This window comes from Dipodomys merriami, unplaced genomic scaffold (assembly GCF_024711535.1).
Source record: "Dipodomys merriami isolate MVZ:Mamm:240054 unplaced genomic scaffold, mDipMer1.0.p SCAF_91, whole genome shotgun sequence".
NCBI classification, from domain to species: Eukaryota; Metazoa; Chordata; class Mammalia; order Rodentia; family Heteromyidae; genus Dipodomys; species Dipodomys merriami.
Genome location: NW_027206524.1, coordinates 3412605 through 3427393, shown reverse-complemented (window position 1 = coordinate 3427393; position 14789 = coordinate 3412605). Strand labels below are relative to the sequence as shown.

At 41.7% G+C, this 14789-nt stretch overlaps 1 protein-coding gene across 1 annotated transcript in view; it reads left to right on the top strand.

The window, feature by feature from the left end:
• Positions 1-14789, top strand: part of LOC138821317 (guanylate cyclase soluble subunit alpha-2) — a 204037-nt gene that overhangs the window by 39908 nt on the left and 149340 nt on the right. The window contains exon 4 of the mRNA XM_070013456.1: positions 12481-13199. Within this exon, the coding sequence (XP_069869557.1) occupies positions 12481-13199 (719 nt within the window). The remainder of the gene's footprint in view (positions 1-12480; positions 13200-14789) is intronic.

Sequence of the window (14789 nt, the reverse complement as noted above, 5' to 3'; positions counted from 1 at the left end):
TCAAATATCTATTTGTCTTTTAGGGTACCCAGGCCAACCATTCCACTGTTAATGGGCTAGAAAAAAAACAAACTATGTTGACCTTTGACCTCCTTCTGGAAGCTGGAAGGGAAATAGCAACACTATTTTGGCAAGGCTGAGAATGCTCTAAGAAGAGAAAAGTCAGTGGACTTTTCTACTTTTAGTTGTGACTTTTTCCTGCAGCAGAGCAAAGAAGCATTTCGGTTTCATTGTGTGCAAATGCAAGATCTTGCCGCTCAGTAATATCTTTTTCCTGTCAAGGACTGGACTCAGTTGACCTTTTGGATAATACGTTTTTGTTTGCTTTCGGGTTTTAGGAAAGATCTCTCATATAAGCTTTTGTTTTCTTTGGGAGTTAGAGTGCTGGGGTGATAAAAATTTATGGGAATAAGAAGAAGTCAAAATTCAGACATTTTTTTTTTTGTTTTATAACTCTTTTGGGTCAGATAGCCTTAAATCATCCTAGGAGATGAAAGTACATCTTTGGTAGTGTCTCCTTCCTCCTCTTGGTTCGACTTGAGATGTTTTCCCCTGCTTCCCCTTTCTAGGAAGGAGAATGACTTCTCTTTTTTTTTTTAATTTTATTTTATTTTATTTGAGAACATACTGTACAGAGGGGCTACAATTACATGGGCAGGATAATGCATACATTTCTTACCAAGCATTGCAGCCTCCTCCTTTGTTTACCCTTCACCTCCCTTCCCAGCCTCCCCCCTCCCCCCACCCAATTATACCCCCCTCCCCCCCCACACCGACATTGTAAAGTTGGTTTTGACATGACATTTTGTACTTTTCATTGTTGCAACAGGTCCACCTGAATCCTTAAACGACTTGTTTGTCCCCATCTCCTCCACATGTTATACTGACATCAAATATAGTGAAAGTGGGGGTTACACTGTGGGGGAGGGACATACAAAGCAACAAAGAAATAATCTTATAAATGCGTTAGAAACACATGCATGAAAGAAACGAAAACATTAAAATACATATTTAAGGGTTCATTTTCCTAACATCACATTATCTGACCTTTTCGGCTTGACTCATACCTATACTAGATATTGCAAATAAGGGAAACCATGGGACCTATGCTTCTTTGGGCCTGGCTTACTTCACTTAATATAATTTTTTCCAAACCTTTCCATTTCCTAACAAATGGGGAAATGTCATTCTTTCTGATGGAGGCATAGAATTCCATTGTGTATATCTACCACATTTTCTTGATCCATTCATCTACTGAGGGGCATCTGGGTTGGTTCCATATCTTAGCTATGGTAAATAATGCAGCAATAAACATAGTTGTGCTGGTAGCTTTAGTGTGGTCTTGTTTGTAAACATTTGGGTAAATGCCCAAAAGTGGGATTGCTGGATCATAGGGGAGATCTATGTGAAGTCTTTTGAGGAACCTCCATACTGCTTTCCAAAGTGGTTGAACAAGTTTACATTCCCACCAACAATGAAGTAAGGTTCCTTTCTGTCCACATCCCCTCCAGCATCTGTTGTTGTTAGAGTTCTTGATTTTTGCTGTTCTAACTGGAGTGAGGTGATATCTCAATGTTGTTTTGATTTGCATTTCTTTTATGGCTAGGGATGTTGAACATTTCTTCATGTGTCTATTGGCCATCCTTCTTTCTTCTTCAGAGAAGCTTCTCTTTAAGGAGAATGACTTCTTTTTTGTCACTGCTGATTCCCCTCTTTGGGTGTTTCATGGGAGACAAATGTAAGTGGCAGGACACAGATGTTGGGATGAGCCAGATGTACGCACGCGTGAGGCATTGGAGAGACTGCTTGGATTTGAGAAGTGATTCTCGTGAGATGTTATTGGAAATGAGAAGAAGGAATGGGAATGTTTTTTTTTTTTTAATGCCACATGGATAGGACCTGCTCATGTATCTCACTGGATACATCATGGAAGAGTGTGGGAGCGATTGATTGGTTGTGACATGGGTCATGCCACCAATCACCAGTATAATCAACCAAATGCATGCTACACGTCTCCATGTACATGCCGTCATACATCTCTCCCAAAGCTGATGCTCAGTTGAAGATGATGACCGTCCCTAATAGAGGGAGACCATACCTGAGTCGAGGATACACACAAGTTAGCTATCTTTCTCCACTAGAATCTCCAAACAAGCTTTCAAAGTTTGTTATGGCCACCTTCATACCCTGTTCTTCAACCAAACCTGCTTTTGACACTCCTTTCTGTGAATTTGTGTACAAGTCCTAGTGAGATAGTATTAACTTAGGTTTTTATTTTGGTTGATGATGAATTCCCCCCCCCCCCTTTTTGTGGTACTGGGATTTGAACCCAGAGCTTCATGCTTGCTAGGCAGGAACTCTACTGCTGAGCCACATCTTCAAGGCCAATTCTGAATATGGTTAGTGGCTACCACTTTACTTTGTTCCTCCCTGGCTCTTCCTTTTAGTCCCTTCTATGCTAATAACTGTATGGAAAGAATCCAACCCACACCCACATGTGTGAACAGCCTTCAGCCTTGCTACCACTGTCATTCTTGCTCTGGAAAGATACAAGACCCGAAAGTCACGGGCCTGACGGTATTTTTTATATTACCTACAACTCTGCCTTAGTGAGTTCGTTTGAATTTCATAAAAATCCAAAGAAACCTTGATATTAATGTATGTATTTCCACATTTATTGGGCTCTGGGTGCTGATTTTATGTAGGTAACAGCCAAATGAAGCAAATGCTGCATTACGTATCTATACAGCACTCTCTCTTTTGCTTTGGGTCTCTCACAAACATCTTATTCTAACTCTTGGGTCAAAGGTACAATAATAAAGAAAAAAAATCTGTCATAATTCCTTAGTATCCTGGTGGTATGTCTTCCCAATAAATATATGTTTATAATATAATATATAAAACCATAGTGCCCATGGACTGAGAATCTTTATATCTTTGTCTAGATAATGGTTTATAGGTGAGATTTCTAAAGAGAAATGATACAAAACAAAAGGATGGAACATAAGACAATGACTTGATACTGTTGCCTGATTTTTTTGAATATAAACCAGAGCAGCATGAAGCAGTCCAACCATAAGGAATGGTCAATTAAAATATGACAGCTCTGCTTGGGAGAATGTTAACCAGCTGTTTAAGTGAGAACTGTGCGCAGAGATTATGTGAGAGCAGGGGAAAATGCGTGTGATGGTGTTGGAGCTCTGCTTCTCCCAGAAACAGACTCTGAGATTTGCAAGGAGCCTATTAGACAACCTTCTCAGGACTGGTGGTCCAACTGGACAAACACTCTTAGGATTTAAGGCCTGAGAGGATCGCTGTGGTTTGCAGCCCTGCTGTCTGAGTCATCATTTTTCTCTCTTCCTTTTTCCCCACAAAAATGAGCACATGTTTATACCCCAGTGATTTCACCAGGCTATGTTCCTGACTTGAAAAGTGTGGATGGGGCAGAGGGAGACATTAAAGTGCTGTACCTGTTTCAGCCCTACTGAACTCCCCCGACTGAGACAAGAACGTGGAGCTTTGGGAGCCCAACTCTTTCCCTTAAAACTAGCTGTCTTGTTCCACAGAAAGAAAAGAAAAGTGTTTGGCTATAAGCATTATGTACCTAACTATGTAAATAAAATATGGGTGAGTATGTATGAGGCGGGGGGAGGGAGAGAGGGAGAGAGGGAAAGAAGGAGAGAGGGAGAGAGGAGGAGAAGAAGAGAGAGGAGAGAAAAGGAGAGGAGAAGAGAGGAGTGAAGAGGAGAGAGGAGCGAGGAGGAGAAAGAAGAGAGGAGAGAGAAGAGAAAGAACAAAAGTGTATTGCAGAAGTGGAAGAATTCATAAGAAAATACCCCTGGGGCTGGGAAGGTGGCTCAGTGGTAGAGTGCTTGCCTTGCATGTATGAGGCCCTGGGTTCGATGCCTCAGCACCACATAAGCAAAAAAATGTAAAAGCTGGAAGTGGTGCTGTGGCTCAAGTGGTAGAGCGCTAGCCTTGAGCTGAAGAGCTGAGGGACAGCACCCAGGCCCAGAGTTCAGGCCCCTTGACCGTACACCCCCCCCAACAAAAGAAAATACCCCTTTCACCAGGTAAATGAGACTAAATGGATGAGCAGTTTCCTTTATAATACAAGAGTTTAGGTACTCCTCATCTCCTCTCCTAAATCTCTCTCCCTCCTTCCCTCCCTCCCTCCCTCCCTCCTTCCCTTTCTCTTTCCCTCCCTCTTTCCCTCCCTCCCTCCCTCGTTCCCTCTCTCTCTCTTTCCCTCCCTCCCTGCCTCCCTTTTTCCTCTCTCCCTCTCTCCCTCCTTCTCTCTCTCTCTGTATATGTGTGTGTGTGTGTGTATGTGTGTGTGATGTGTGTGTAATGTGTGATGTGTGCAAATGTTAGGCTTTCCCTGCATTTTATTTGTGAAATTTGAAGCCATCAGATCAACTTTGAGATTCAAAACAAATATGAATAGTTGGTTTAAACCGGTTGCTAATCTCAGCCATTCCTACAGTGGCCTTACCTAGGATGCGAATGAGGAAATGGCTGTCTTGTCTTTCCTATATGCTAATTTTCACAGCTTCTTTAACCAGTCCAGCATCTTCTCCCTGCCTGATCAAAAGTGAACTGGGCATGAAAAATGTAAATGGCACAGAGAAAAAAAATCAAATAAGGTCCTAGAAAAGTTTGTAGTGTACATCCTAGTGAGCAATAAGTACAGACATGCATTTCCCCAAGTTAAAGCACACATACACAACAGACTGTATGTAGCCCAGGTACAGGGTTTCTCATGATAGGTCTTTTTATCTGACACAGACTGCCTGTATCTCTCCCACTTTCTTGTCCTTCTAAAGTATAGCTTGTATTCATTGCAAATCACTCCTACCATTTGGGGCTTTTTATTCCCCCTAATGTTTCTGTGCTTTATCTATTTTAAACAATTCTTTAGTGCTGCCTTTAATGCATCCTGAATTAGTTCTTTGAATCTATGAAACGAGATGACAAAGGGAGAACACGAGAGTGAATCTGAGGTACTTTAAAGGACTCCTGTGAAGAAGGTACTAGAGGGAGGTTTGTTCAAATTGCCATAGAAGATAGAACTAGTGGACTCAAGTTTCAGGGCTTGATTTTTTTTTGCCTCCAATGGAAGACGAAAGAAGCATGGTAATTTCTAAATAGGAAGAACAGATTTCCCAAGCTGCTTGAATGGATGGTAGGATGGGTTATGTGGTGAGACAGCTGTGTGTTATTAGAAACTGGGCCCACTTTCCTGTGAAGTTCCAGCGCAGGGAATGGCTTCCTGTATTGATGGATAGCATAATGATGTATCTACAAATGGTCTTGCAGGCAAGTGCAGATACATAATCCCTATGTTGCCATTCTCTGAGGGCATAAAAATATTAGAATTACTTGCTTATGAATGGTGTGAAAACACTATGCTATGCTGTTGTAATAAGCTCCACTGTGGATTTGTGGTAATGTATCATGGCTGTCATATATGAAACCCAATGCCTGGACTTGGAGGCATGGTTCAAGTGGTCGAGTGCCAGTCATGAGCTGAAAAGCACCACAGAGAGTGTGAGGCCCTAAGTTCAAGCTCCAGTACCTGCACATGCACGCATGCACGCATGCACACACACACACACACACACACACACACACACACACACGACACAGACGGGTAGACACACACACACACAAAACCAAACCTAGTACTGTTTAACTAGGAGAGCACATATTTCAGCTCTTTGGCTACCTAATTTGATAGGAAAATTGTAAAAAGAATTCCGAGTTGCACCAGCGTCCTTCCTTCACTACGGTCTAAAAGTGAATTCTTTTCAGTACCAGCTGGGCAGTGGCATAGCTCCCAAATCTTGGTTGGAGCCATTGAGGAGGGCAAGTAACAATTGAGCCATTTTTTTATAAAGCAGAGGAAAATCAAAGAAGTCTCAGCAGTGATTAACAGTGTGGAGCAAGACCCATGAGGCTCCATCCTTGTGGAAATTTATGTTCTCTGGCTGCTGTGGCGATCAGTTTGGACAAGATGGTCAGTGGCAGAAGCCAGAATCCATGTGCTGGCATAATAAGTACCCCTCTTCCTCCTCCTCTTCAGCTAGCGGGTATAAAAGACCCGTGCTTTTATCTGCAAGGAGATGGCAATGCCTGGGAGTCCTTTCCGCATTCCCATTTTCACCAGGTGGCAGATTGCATTTCAGAAGCCAGCCAGGTGTGGGAACAGAACTGAGTCAGGCAGCCCAGTGGGCACCTCTTTGTAGTTCCCTGGCAGCTGTGGCACCGCTGCTGGGCTCCTGGCTTGGTGTCTTCCACAACAGGCCTTTGTGTCACTGAATAGGTGGCCGGCTTAGCAACGCCCTGATGTTACATTTGCTGCCTGGAGTCTGTTCACTTCTTACTACTCAGCGCCTACACCCAGTATTTGTTAGCAAAGGAAGAAGAATTCAGCTAATAAGGACTTACAACCACTAAGTTAGTATAGCTTGGTGAACCTCGAGTAAAAAGACTTGGCAGAGACTGAAGGATATGCAAAGCATTGCTTGGAAGAATAACACATGCTTGCCTACAGGAGTGCATATCTGCATATATGATATCTACCTACCTATATCACATGATATGCATTTATCATACATGACACAAATCTATTATATATAATTATACATATATATCATATGTACATATTATTGAATAGTATATGTATAGTATATGCATATTACATATATATGTATATACATATGCATGCTATCTGCATATTATAAATATATATATAATGTATGAGATGGATATATGTATAGTATATGCATATTACATTTATATATGTATATACATATGCATGCTATCTGCATATTATACGTATTATATAAATATATAATGTATAAGATGGACATATAGTCAGCCCCACACAGCTGTCCATTTGTTAATTCTTTCATCTGCTCATTCAAACAAATTCATCAGGGCTGGGAAGGTGGCTCAGTGGTAGAGTGCTTGCCTTGCATGCATGAGGTCCAGGGTTCAATTCCTCAGCACGACATATGCAGAAAAAGCCGGAAGTGGTGCTGTGGCTGAAGCGGCAGAGTGTTAGCCTTGAGCTAGCACCCAGGCCCTGAGTTCAGGCCCCATGACCAGCAAAAAACAAAAACAAAAACAAAAATTCACCAAAACCAGGTACAGTGTTGTAGATGAAAGAACCCTCGTTTACCTTTCTAGGATCTTTGCATGCATGTTCTGTTAGTATAGAATGTTTTTTTTTTCCTTGTCTGTTCCTGCTTAGCAGCCTAAGTGTTATTTGTCCTTTAGATGTGTCATTTTATAAGGGAAGATTTGTTGTTGTTGGGTTTTTGGGGGGGGGTTCACTCGATTACATTATGCTCCATTATATTCTCTCATGTCATTCTGCCCTTATTATAAGCATTGTCATGTGTATTTGCTTGTACAGTTGTAGGTTATGCATACAATTACAGATAAAATTATCTGTCACCTAGCTAGTGACAGCTCAATAGCTCTATTTCTACTCTGATCACCCTTTGATCTCTAGTGCTCAGCACTGAGGTTGTTAGAGAGAGATGGGGAACAGGATATTGCCCTTTGCATTGCTGTTTCCCTTCGGTGTCCTCAGTTTGATTTGCAAGAAAGGATAGTATCATAGGTACTTTTATAGTATTGATATACTGATAATATTGGAATACATTTGTATGCCACTCTGCTTCTTAAATGCAGTTGATAGTTATTTAAAGTATTCAAGTATCTGGGTAAGGATTGACTCCATCTTGATGATGCCAAATTTCTCATTATTTAAAATTTTTTTTTCTTTTTTTTTTTTTGCGGGGGGAGGGGGTCCGGTCATGGGGCCTGAACTCTTGGCCTTGGCGCTGTCCCTCAGCTCTTCAGCTCAAGGTTAGTGCTTTACCACTTGAGCCACAGCACCACTTCCGGCTTTTTTCTTTTTGCTTATGTGGTGCTGAGGAATCGAACCCTAGGGTCTCATGCATACGAGTCAAGTGCTCTACCACTGTGCCTCCTTCCTAGCCCTTGTTCCACCTCTCATAAAGACTCCACTGAGACTATGTTGACAGATCAGATAAGAAAACAATTCCTGGGGCTGGGAAGTTGGCTCAGTGGTAGAGCACTTGCCTTGCATGCCTGAGGCCCTGGGTTCGATTCCTCAGCACCACATAAGCAAAAAGAAAAAAGCCGGAAGTGGCGCTGTGGCTCAAGTGGTAGAGTGCTAGCCTTGAGCTGAAGAGCTGAGGGACAGCGCCCAGGCCCAGAGTTCAGGCCCCAGGACCGGACCCAAAAAAAAAAAAAAAAAAAAAAAGAAAAAAGAAAACAATTCCTTTGCACTTATAATTTAATCGGTAGGATTTGATCAGTGGGACTTTCTCTTTTCATATTTATTGAGAAGTATAATATCGATCCTTACATCTTCTCTGGTAGGCAGATGCTAACTTCTGTGATTGCTTTATAAATTGGTATGGAAGTAGAACACTATTTTTGCAAAAATCCATCCAGATTTCTAACTTAATTATTTTCTCCAAAAAAGATTGTCTCCTAAAATATGAAAGTATCTTTATTTATTTATTTATTTATTTATTTTTAGTGTTTTAAATGCTTTATTTTTTTTATTGTGAAAATACTGTACAGAGGGGTTACAATTACATGGGCAAGACAATGAGTACATTTCTTATCAAGCATTATAGCCTCCTCCAGCCTCCTCCTTTGTTTCTCCTTCCCATCCCTTCCCCTCCCCCCCCGCCTCTCCCCCTGCACCAAAGTTGTGAAGTTCGTTTTCGACATAACGACCTGTACATCTCATTGTTGCAATGGTGTGAACTTGAGATAGTGTGTTATGTCACTTAAATATTAGGTTGGTGAAATCTATAAAGCATCAAAATGTAACTATGAGATGTCTGCAGTTCACAGAAAGGAGTTTGTTGGTTGGTATTCAGCTCTTTGAGTTTTCAGCAATTTGTAGGTCACCTCCCATTTTGATTTGTTCCCACAAATTAGTACCCAGAAAGGTACTAATTTTTTTTTAAGTTTTATTGTAGAACTTCTCCCAGATCTGTGATCCTAGGTTAGCACCTTATCTGACTCTCTTCATTTAGTTCCCAATGAAGTCAACATTTCCCTTGGAGGTCAGAGTTAAAAAAAAACAAACAACCCAACAGTTTTATAAATTAAGTGATTTTACCTTCTAGTGATTCAGCTGAAGATTCAGGTTTCTGTTTCTTCATCTGACTCGTAAATCTTACAGCATGCTAAGTCTCTGGCCTCCCTTCTCCACTGAAATTGCTCTTTCCAAGGTCCCCACAGACTGACAAATGCAGTTGACTGTTTGCTGCCCTGGTCTTTCCTGAGCTTGCGGTGGGTTTTGATACCTCTTCCCCACTACGCCTCTGTATTGATTTCCGTGTTCTATGAATTTATTAGTCAATACTCAGTGACCCCGGCAGATGACATAACTATGAGCAAGATGTGTATGTTTCTTCCCTGTGTGAAAGCTTTGCTTGCTTGATACTGTACTTATTATACAAAGCTTAATCCTAGACAGACGGGTGAGGTATGTCATCTGCTGTGGTGTTCTGTTCTTCCTTACTGGGTCCTTGTAACAACTGTCTGTGTTCCTCTGTCGTAGCCCAATCACAGGTAGTGTATAACTTGTAGGGGCCCACGAGAGAAATAAATGACATGTCTTTTTTTTTAACACAATGTCCTTAAATGTGGTATAACTGTACCCTGAAATACATGATTAAACGTATCCAAGAAGTGCTTGGTTTCTAAGGAAGAGCGTTATTCTCTGTGCCAGGTGTTGGGCTGGTGCTAGGCAGGCAGATTTCAATGGGACAAGCACCTTGTTTTCAAGCAATGAGCAGTCTGAGCTGCTATGAGATAGCACACAGGGACAACCAACAGGCCCCTGCCACAAAGGAGATGGATTCTGTTTCCTTCAGGGATAAAGGACACCAGCGTTTTGGGCATCAGCCTTTGCAAGGAGGTGATTTAGTATTATTTTAGAATTCTGACTTTCAGCTTCCACATTAACGAGAATGGTTTATTCTAAATTCTGCTTCTTGAGGGAATGTATTCTTATAGACCCAAATGTCAAGCTGTCATAGCGTCTTGTGATTTGAGGAGACGAGCATTGTCTATACGTTTCGGGTGTTTTACTGCAAGGTGGGAGATTTGCGTCAACTGTAGGTGGGAACTGAGCACTTGTCTGTGCTGAGAGATTTCCCTGTGCGTTTTGCCTTTTGAGATGAGGTTTAAAATGGAAGCCGTGGCGATTGATTCGCAGAAGTTGCAGTGATCTTTCTCGGGACTCTTTTTCTTCTTTTCGGATGTGCACTTCAGCAACAGTGGAAAGAAAAATCTTTCTTGGTTAATTTGACATTACGGTGTCTATAAGACCACTGCGAATAGAGTTAGAGTATTATCCTTAAAATATTTCAAACCTGTAAAAAAATTCAATGATACATGTAACGTTTTGGCCTCTGGTATGCCCTAGTGACATCATTTAAAAATGAACAGTTATTGTGCCTTAAAGTAGAACAGTGCCTTGTAGAGCAGCAAAGTTTTCTTGTGGCTACAATCTTGCACCACAGTGGCTTTTATTTTGTTGCCTCTGGTGCATTTACTTACTGGTTAGTATTTTTTTTTGAGGGGGGGGTGTTTCTTTGAGATTCTGACATTGATAGTAGAACCTGAGCTTGCTGGACTGTTATCTGTTCACTAATTGCAAGGACTTTTTCATTTTTAAAGGAAATGCCAGTTGAGACACGCCCCCTCTCCTCTTTTATTGCTTGTAGAACCTAAGCTTTTAGAAGATCAAGTCTTCAATATTTGGAAACAATCCATGGGATATTTTCAGTGGTATTTTGGATTCTTTAGTTCAGGAAAAACAGGTTGTAGAGTATGGATTCTGAATTTAGTTTTGGGGAGGAATTTCATAGCCAGAAAGTTTCTTACTTGGGAGAACTATCATTGAATGTAGGCATTAAGTGTGTGTTAGATTTTTTTTTTAAATTTATGACATGATGATGTAAGGATTTGGCATAAAAAGAATGTTGTTGAGGAAAATGTGTTGATGCATTTCCAACGTAATCAAATCAGGAGGACACGGTTTGATAAGCCCAAAGAAATGAGGGTTTTTAAGAGGAGAGCCTGATAGTGTCAAGTTAAAGCAAAAACAAGGTTAAGTCAGGGGAACAAATAGTATTATGCTGGTTCTGTAATCCTGACAGCAGCTAACAACAGAGCAGTTGGAGTGGGGGGGAATATCCTCTGATTTGTTCTGTCCTCACATTTGGGCAGGCAAATGCTATTATCCTCAACTCTGGTTGTGGTATTGTGAGTGAGCATGTTTGTTGAAGGACAATCTTGTAATGTAGCAGCGGAAGAGTGTGATGATGTGTTTCATCTCCCTAGGTGATGTTCTCACGAGCATCCGCACATCGCATCTGTGAAACGAAAGTCAGTGTGGTATATTCCTCCATAAAGAGAGTCATTCTCTTAGATTTTTCTCTTTATTATTCACTTTGATTGTGTGTGTGTGTATGTGTGTGTGTGTGTGTGTGTGTGTGTGTGTGTGTGTGTGTGTGTGTCCTAGAGCTTGAACTCAGGGCCTGAGCACTGTCCCTGAGCTTTTTTGCTCAAGGCTAAAAGCTCTACCACTTGAGACACAGCTCCACTTCTAACTTTTGGAGTCGTTTCATTGGAGATAAGAGTCTCAGGGACTTTTTTGCCCAGGTTGGCTTTGAACTGTGATCCTCAGATCTCAGCTCCTGGTAGCTAGAATTTAATAGGTGTGAGCCACCAGCGCCTGGCCTTCATGTTGATTTTTTTCTTTGTCAAAGTGACCTAATTTGGCTGACACAATTGTTTGAGTAGAGTAAGCATGGTGGTTAACGGAGCAGCTTAGGGATGAGGGGAGGGGGAGGGGAGAGCAGAGGGCCTTTTGGGAAACATCTGGAGCTTCTTTTAATTTTGCCACAGACCTAGGTCTGATTTAACATAGTCTATTTAAACGCAAACAAACAATACGTTCATTCTCATTAATGCCTTAGACGGGTTCAGACGGCAAACTAAAGTTTACTTTCTCGGCTTCTAAACGAATGAATTAACTTCTGTGGGAAATTTGTGGGCCTGAGGATGGAGGATAGTATCTCTTTTGCTTCAACACATTTACTGTCTGTTTTGGTGAGCATTTCTTGGTTTGTTCTGTCAGTTGTAGGGTTTGAACTCATGGCCTGGGCACGGTCCCCGAACTCTTGCAATCAAGGCTAGTGTGCTACCACTTTGAGCCACAGCTTTCCTTCCAGGTTTCTAGTGGTTAACTGGAGATAGGAGTCTCACAGATTTTCCTGCTCAGGCTGGCTTTGAACCATGATCCTCAGATCTAGGCTAGGCTTACAGGTGTGAGCCAGTGGTGCCCAGTGATGAGCTCTTTTATTCGGATCCGGCTTCCCTGACATTCGCTTTTTCCTTTCTCTTGAGGTTTGAAGTTCGAGGAAATCCAAGAGAGATTTGGCGAGGAGTTCTTTAAGATATGCTTTGACGAGAACGAGCGCGTCCTTCGCGCGGTGGGCGGCACCTTGCAGGACTTCTTTAATGGCTTCGATGCGTTGTTGGAACACATTAGAACTTCCTTTGGAAAACAAGCCACCATGGAATCGCCCTCTTTCCTGTGCAAAGAGCTCCCCGAGGGGACCCTGATGCTCCACTACTTCCATCCGCATCACGTCGTAGGGTTTGCCATGCTGGGCATGATCAAGGCGGCGGGGAAGAAGATCTACCGTGTGGATGTGGAAGTGGAGCAGGCTGCCAACGAGAAGTTGTGCTCCGAGGCTTCCAAGCCGGGCAACTGCAGCTGTCTGACTTTCCTCATCAAGGTGTGTGAAAACACCAACCTCACCAAGAGCCTGCCCCAGGGCACTTCCCGCGATCCGGGGGACCTCAGAATTAGCATCAACACCTTCTGCAGAGCCTTCCCTTTCCACTTGATGTTTGACCCCAACCTGTCAGTCCTGCAGCTCGGGGAAGGCCTGCGCAAGCAGCTGCGATGCGACACCCACAAACTGCTCAAGTTTCAGGACTGCTTTGAGATCGTTTCCCCCAAGATCGATGCTACCTTCGAGAGAGTCCTCCTGCGGCTGTCCACTCCGTTCGTGATCAGGACCAAGCCCGAGGCGTCCAGCACCGACAATAAAGACAAGGTGAGTTCAGGCAAGTTGGCCCCGGACTTGAGATGGGTGTGAGGGGAGCTGGTAGAAGGGATGATTATCTCCATAAATGACATGCTGGCTACCCTTGTTAATTATTGAGCGCATGAGAGCTTTAAGTGCCATCTAGAAGATTACTGGTCCCTGGATGTATATGTAAAAGGGTTGGCCCTGTTCCCAGTCATTTGCATAATGCCTCCCTCCCTCATTAATTTATTTCAGTACACGAAAGCGGACATTTACTAATGCTGGACATAGCAATTACAGAAATGATGGGACTCAACTCAAAAGTCTCATAGTATCAACTCAGGACTATTTCCAGTGTTGATGACAAAACTGATTTCATCCCACGAGGCCTTGATGCTCTATACATAAATAAATATAGGTTAAAAATGTGGTATCTTCTCATTCCACATTGCAGGAACCTACACTCTGCATGCTATATTTGTGTTACTATACCGAATAAGGTAAGATCTAGAAGCTGGAAACGGATGATCCTAAGGGTTCTGCTGTTATTTTATTCTAGTATTGAAACAGGAATTCCTTCCCTTCTTAGTACTTCACTGCTGTGTGAACACAGTGAATACTAGGTATTTTCATTGTGGATTTCCTTGAATTCTTTTTGAGAGATCTGGGTTCTAAGTCGTACAGTATCAATGAAAAAGTACCAGAAAACAATCCTAAAACAGTCAAGTTGAAGCGCAAATTTTCTCCTACAGATAAAACGTTTTAAAAAGTAAATGCTAATATAAATAATGAAATATAAAAAAAAATCAGTGATGAGCATTTTTTTGCCCTTGGTAGTAGAGTGTCAGTGATTTTTTTTTAAAGAAAGAAATACACTGTTAATTTTCAGAACAGATAATCTGAACAGTCAATCAGTTTTGAATAAAATAGCTTCCCACCATTTTCTTTAGAGGTAAATCAAATTCTCTCAGCTTCCTCATTCTGTTTCTAACCTTTTTCTGGGGGAAGTTATTGGCTATTGGAAATGAGCAGGTTGCTATTTACTAAATGAACAATTGTAGAAATACCAAAGAGCTCAATGAAGATTTTCTGAGGATTTTGTATAGTATTGGTTTTTTTTTTTTTATCATTGATTAGCTTTTATAATTTTGAACTTCAGTAGGATAAACAAAGTATTTGAGAAAGTTTGGGTTGGTGCACATTTATTCAGGGTGACTGAATCAAGCAATTTGGGAAATTAATTCAATTATAGTTTTTAATCATATAGGTCTCATAATTGGAAATTACTTCAGGACACATCTGGGTTCCAGTTGGGCATATTTAGACATTCTAGTCTGAATGAATTCTGCCTGTCCAATCACATAAAGTTTTTTTTTTAATTTTTACTATTTTAAGTAGTTGTACACATGAGTTGCCATTGAACAAAGCAGTTTCTGAATACAGTGCCTCTTGATCTTTGTTTCCCCTTTCATCATTTCTCCCCATCCCTCCCAACCCTATTCCTGCCTTCAATTTTCTTAGTTTTGAGGCTAGGCATTAAATGGTAAGACTGTATTCTCCCTTCACCCTCATCCCCTTCCTGTCTTCATTTGTCTACTTCTCTACTCCACCCCCTTC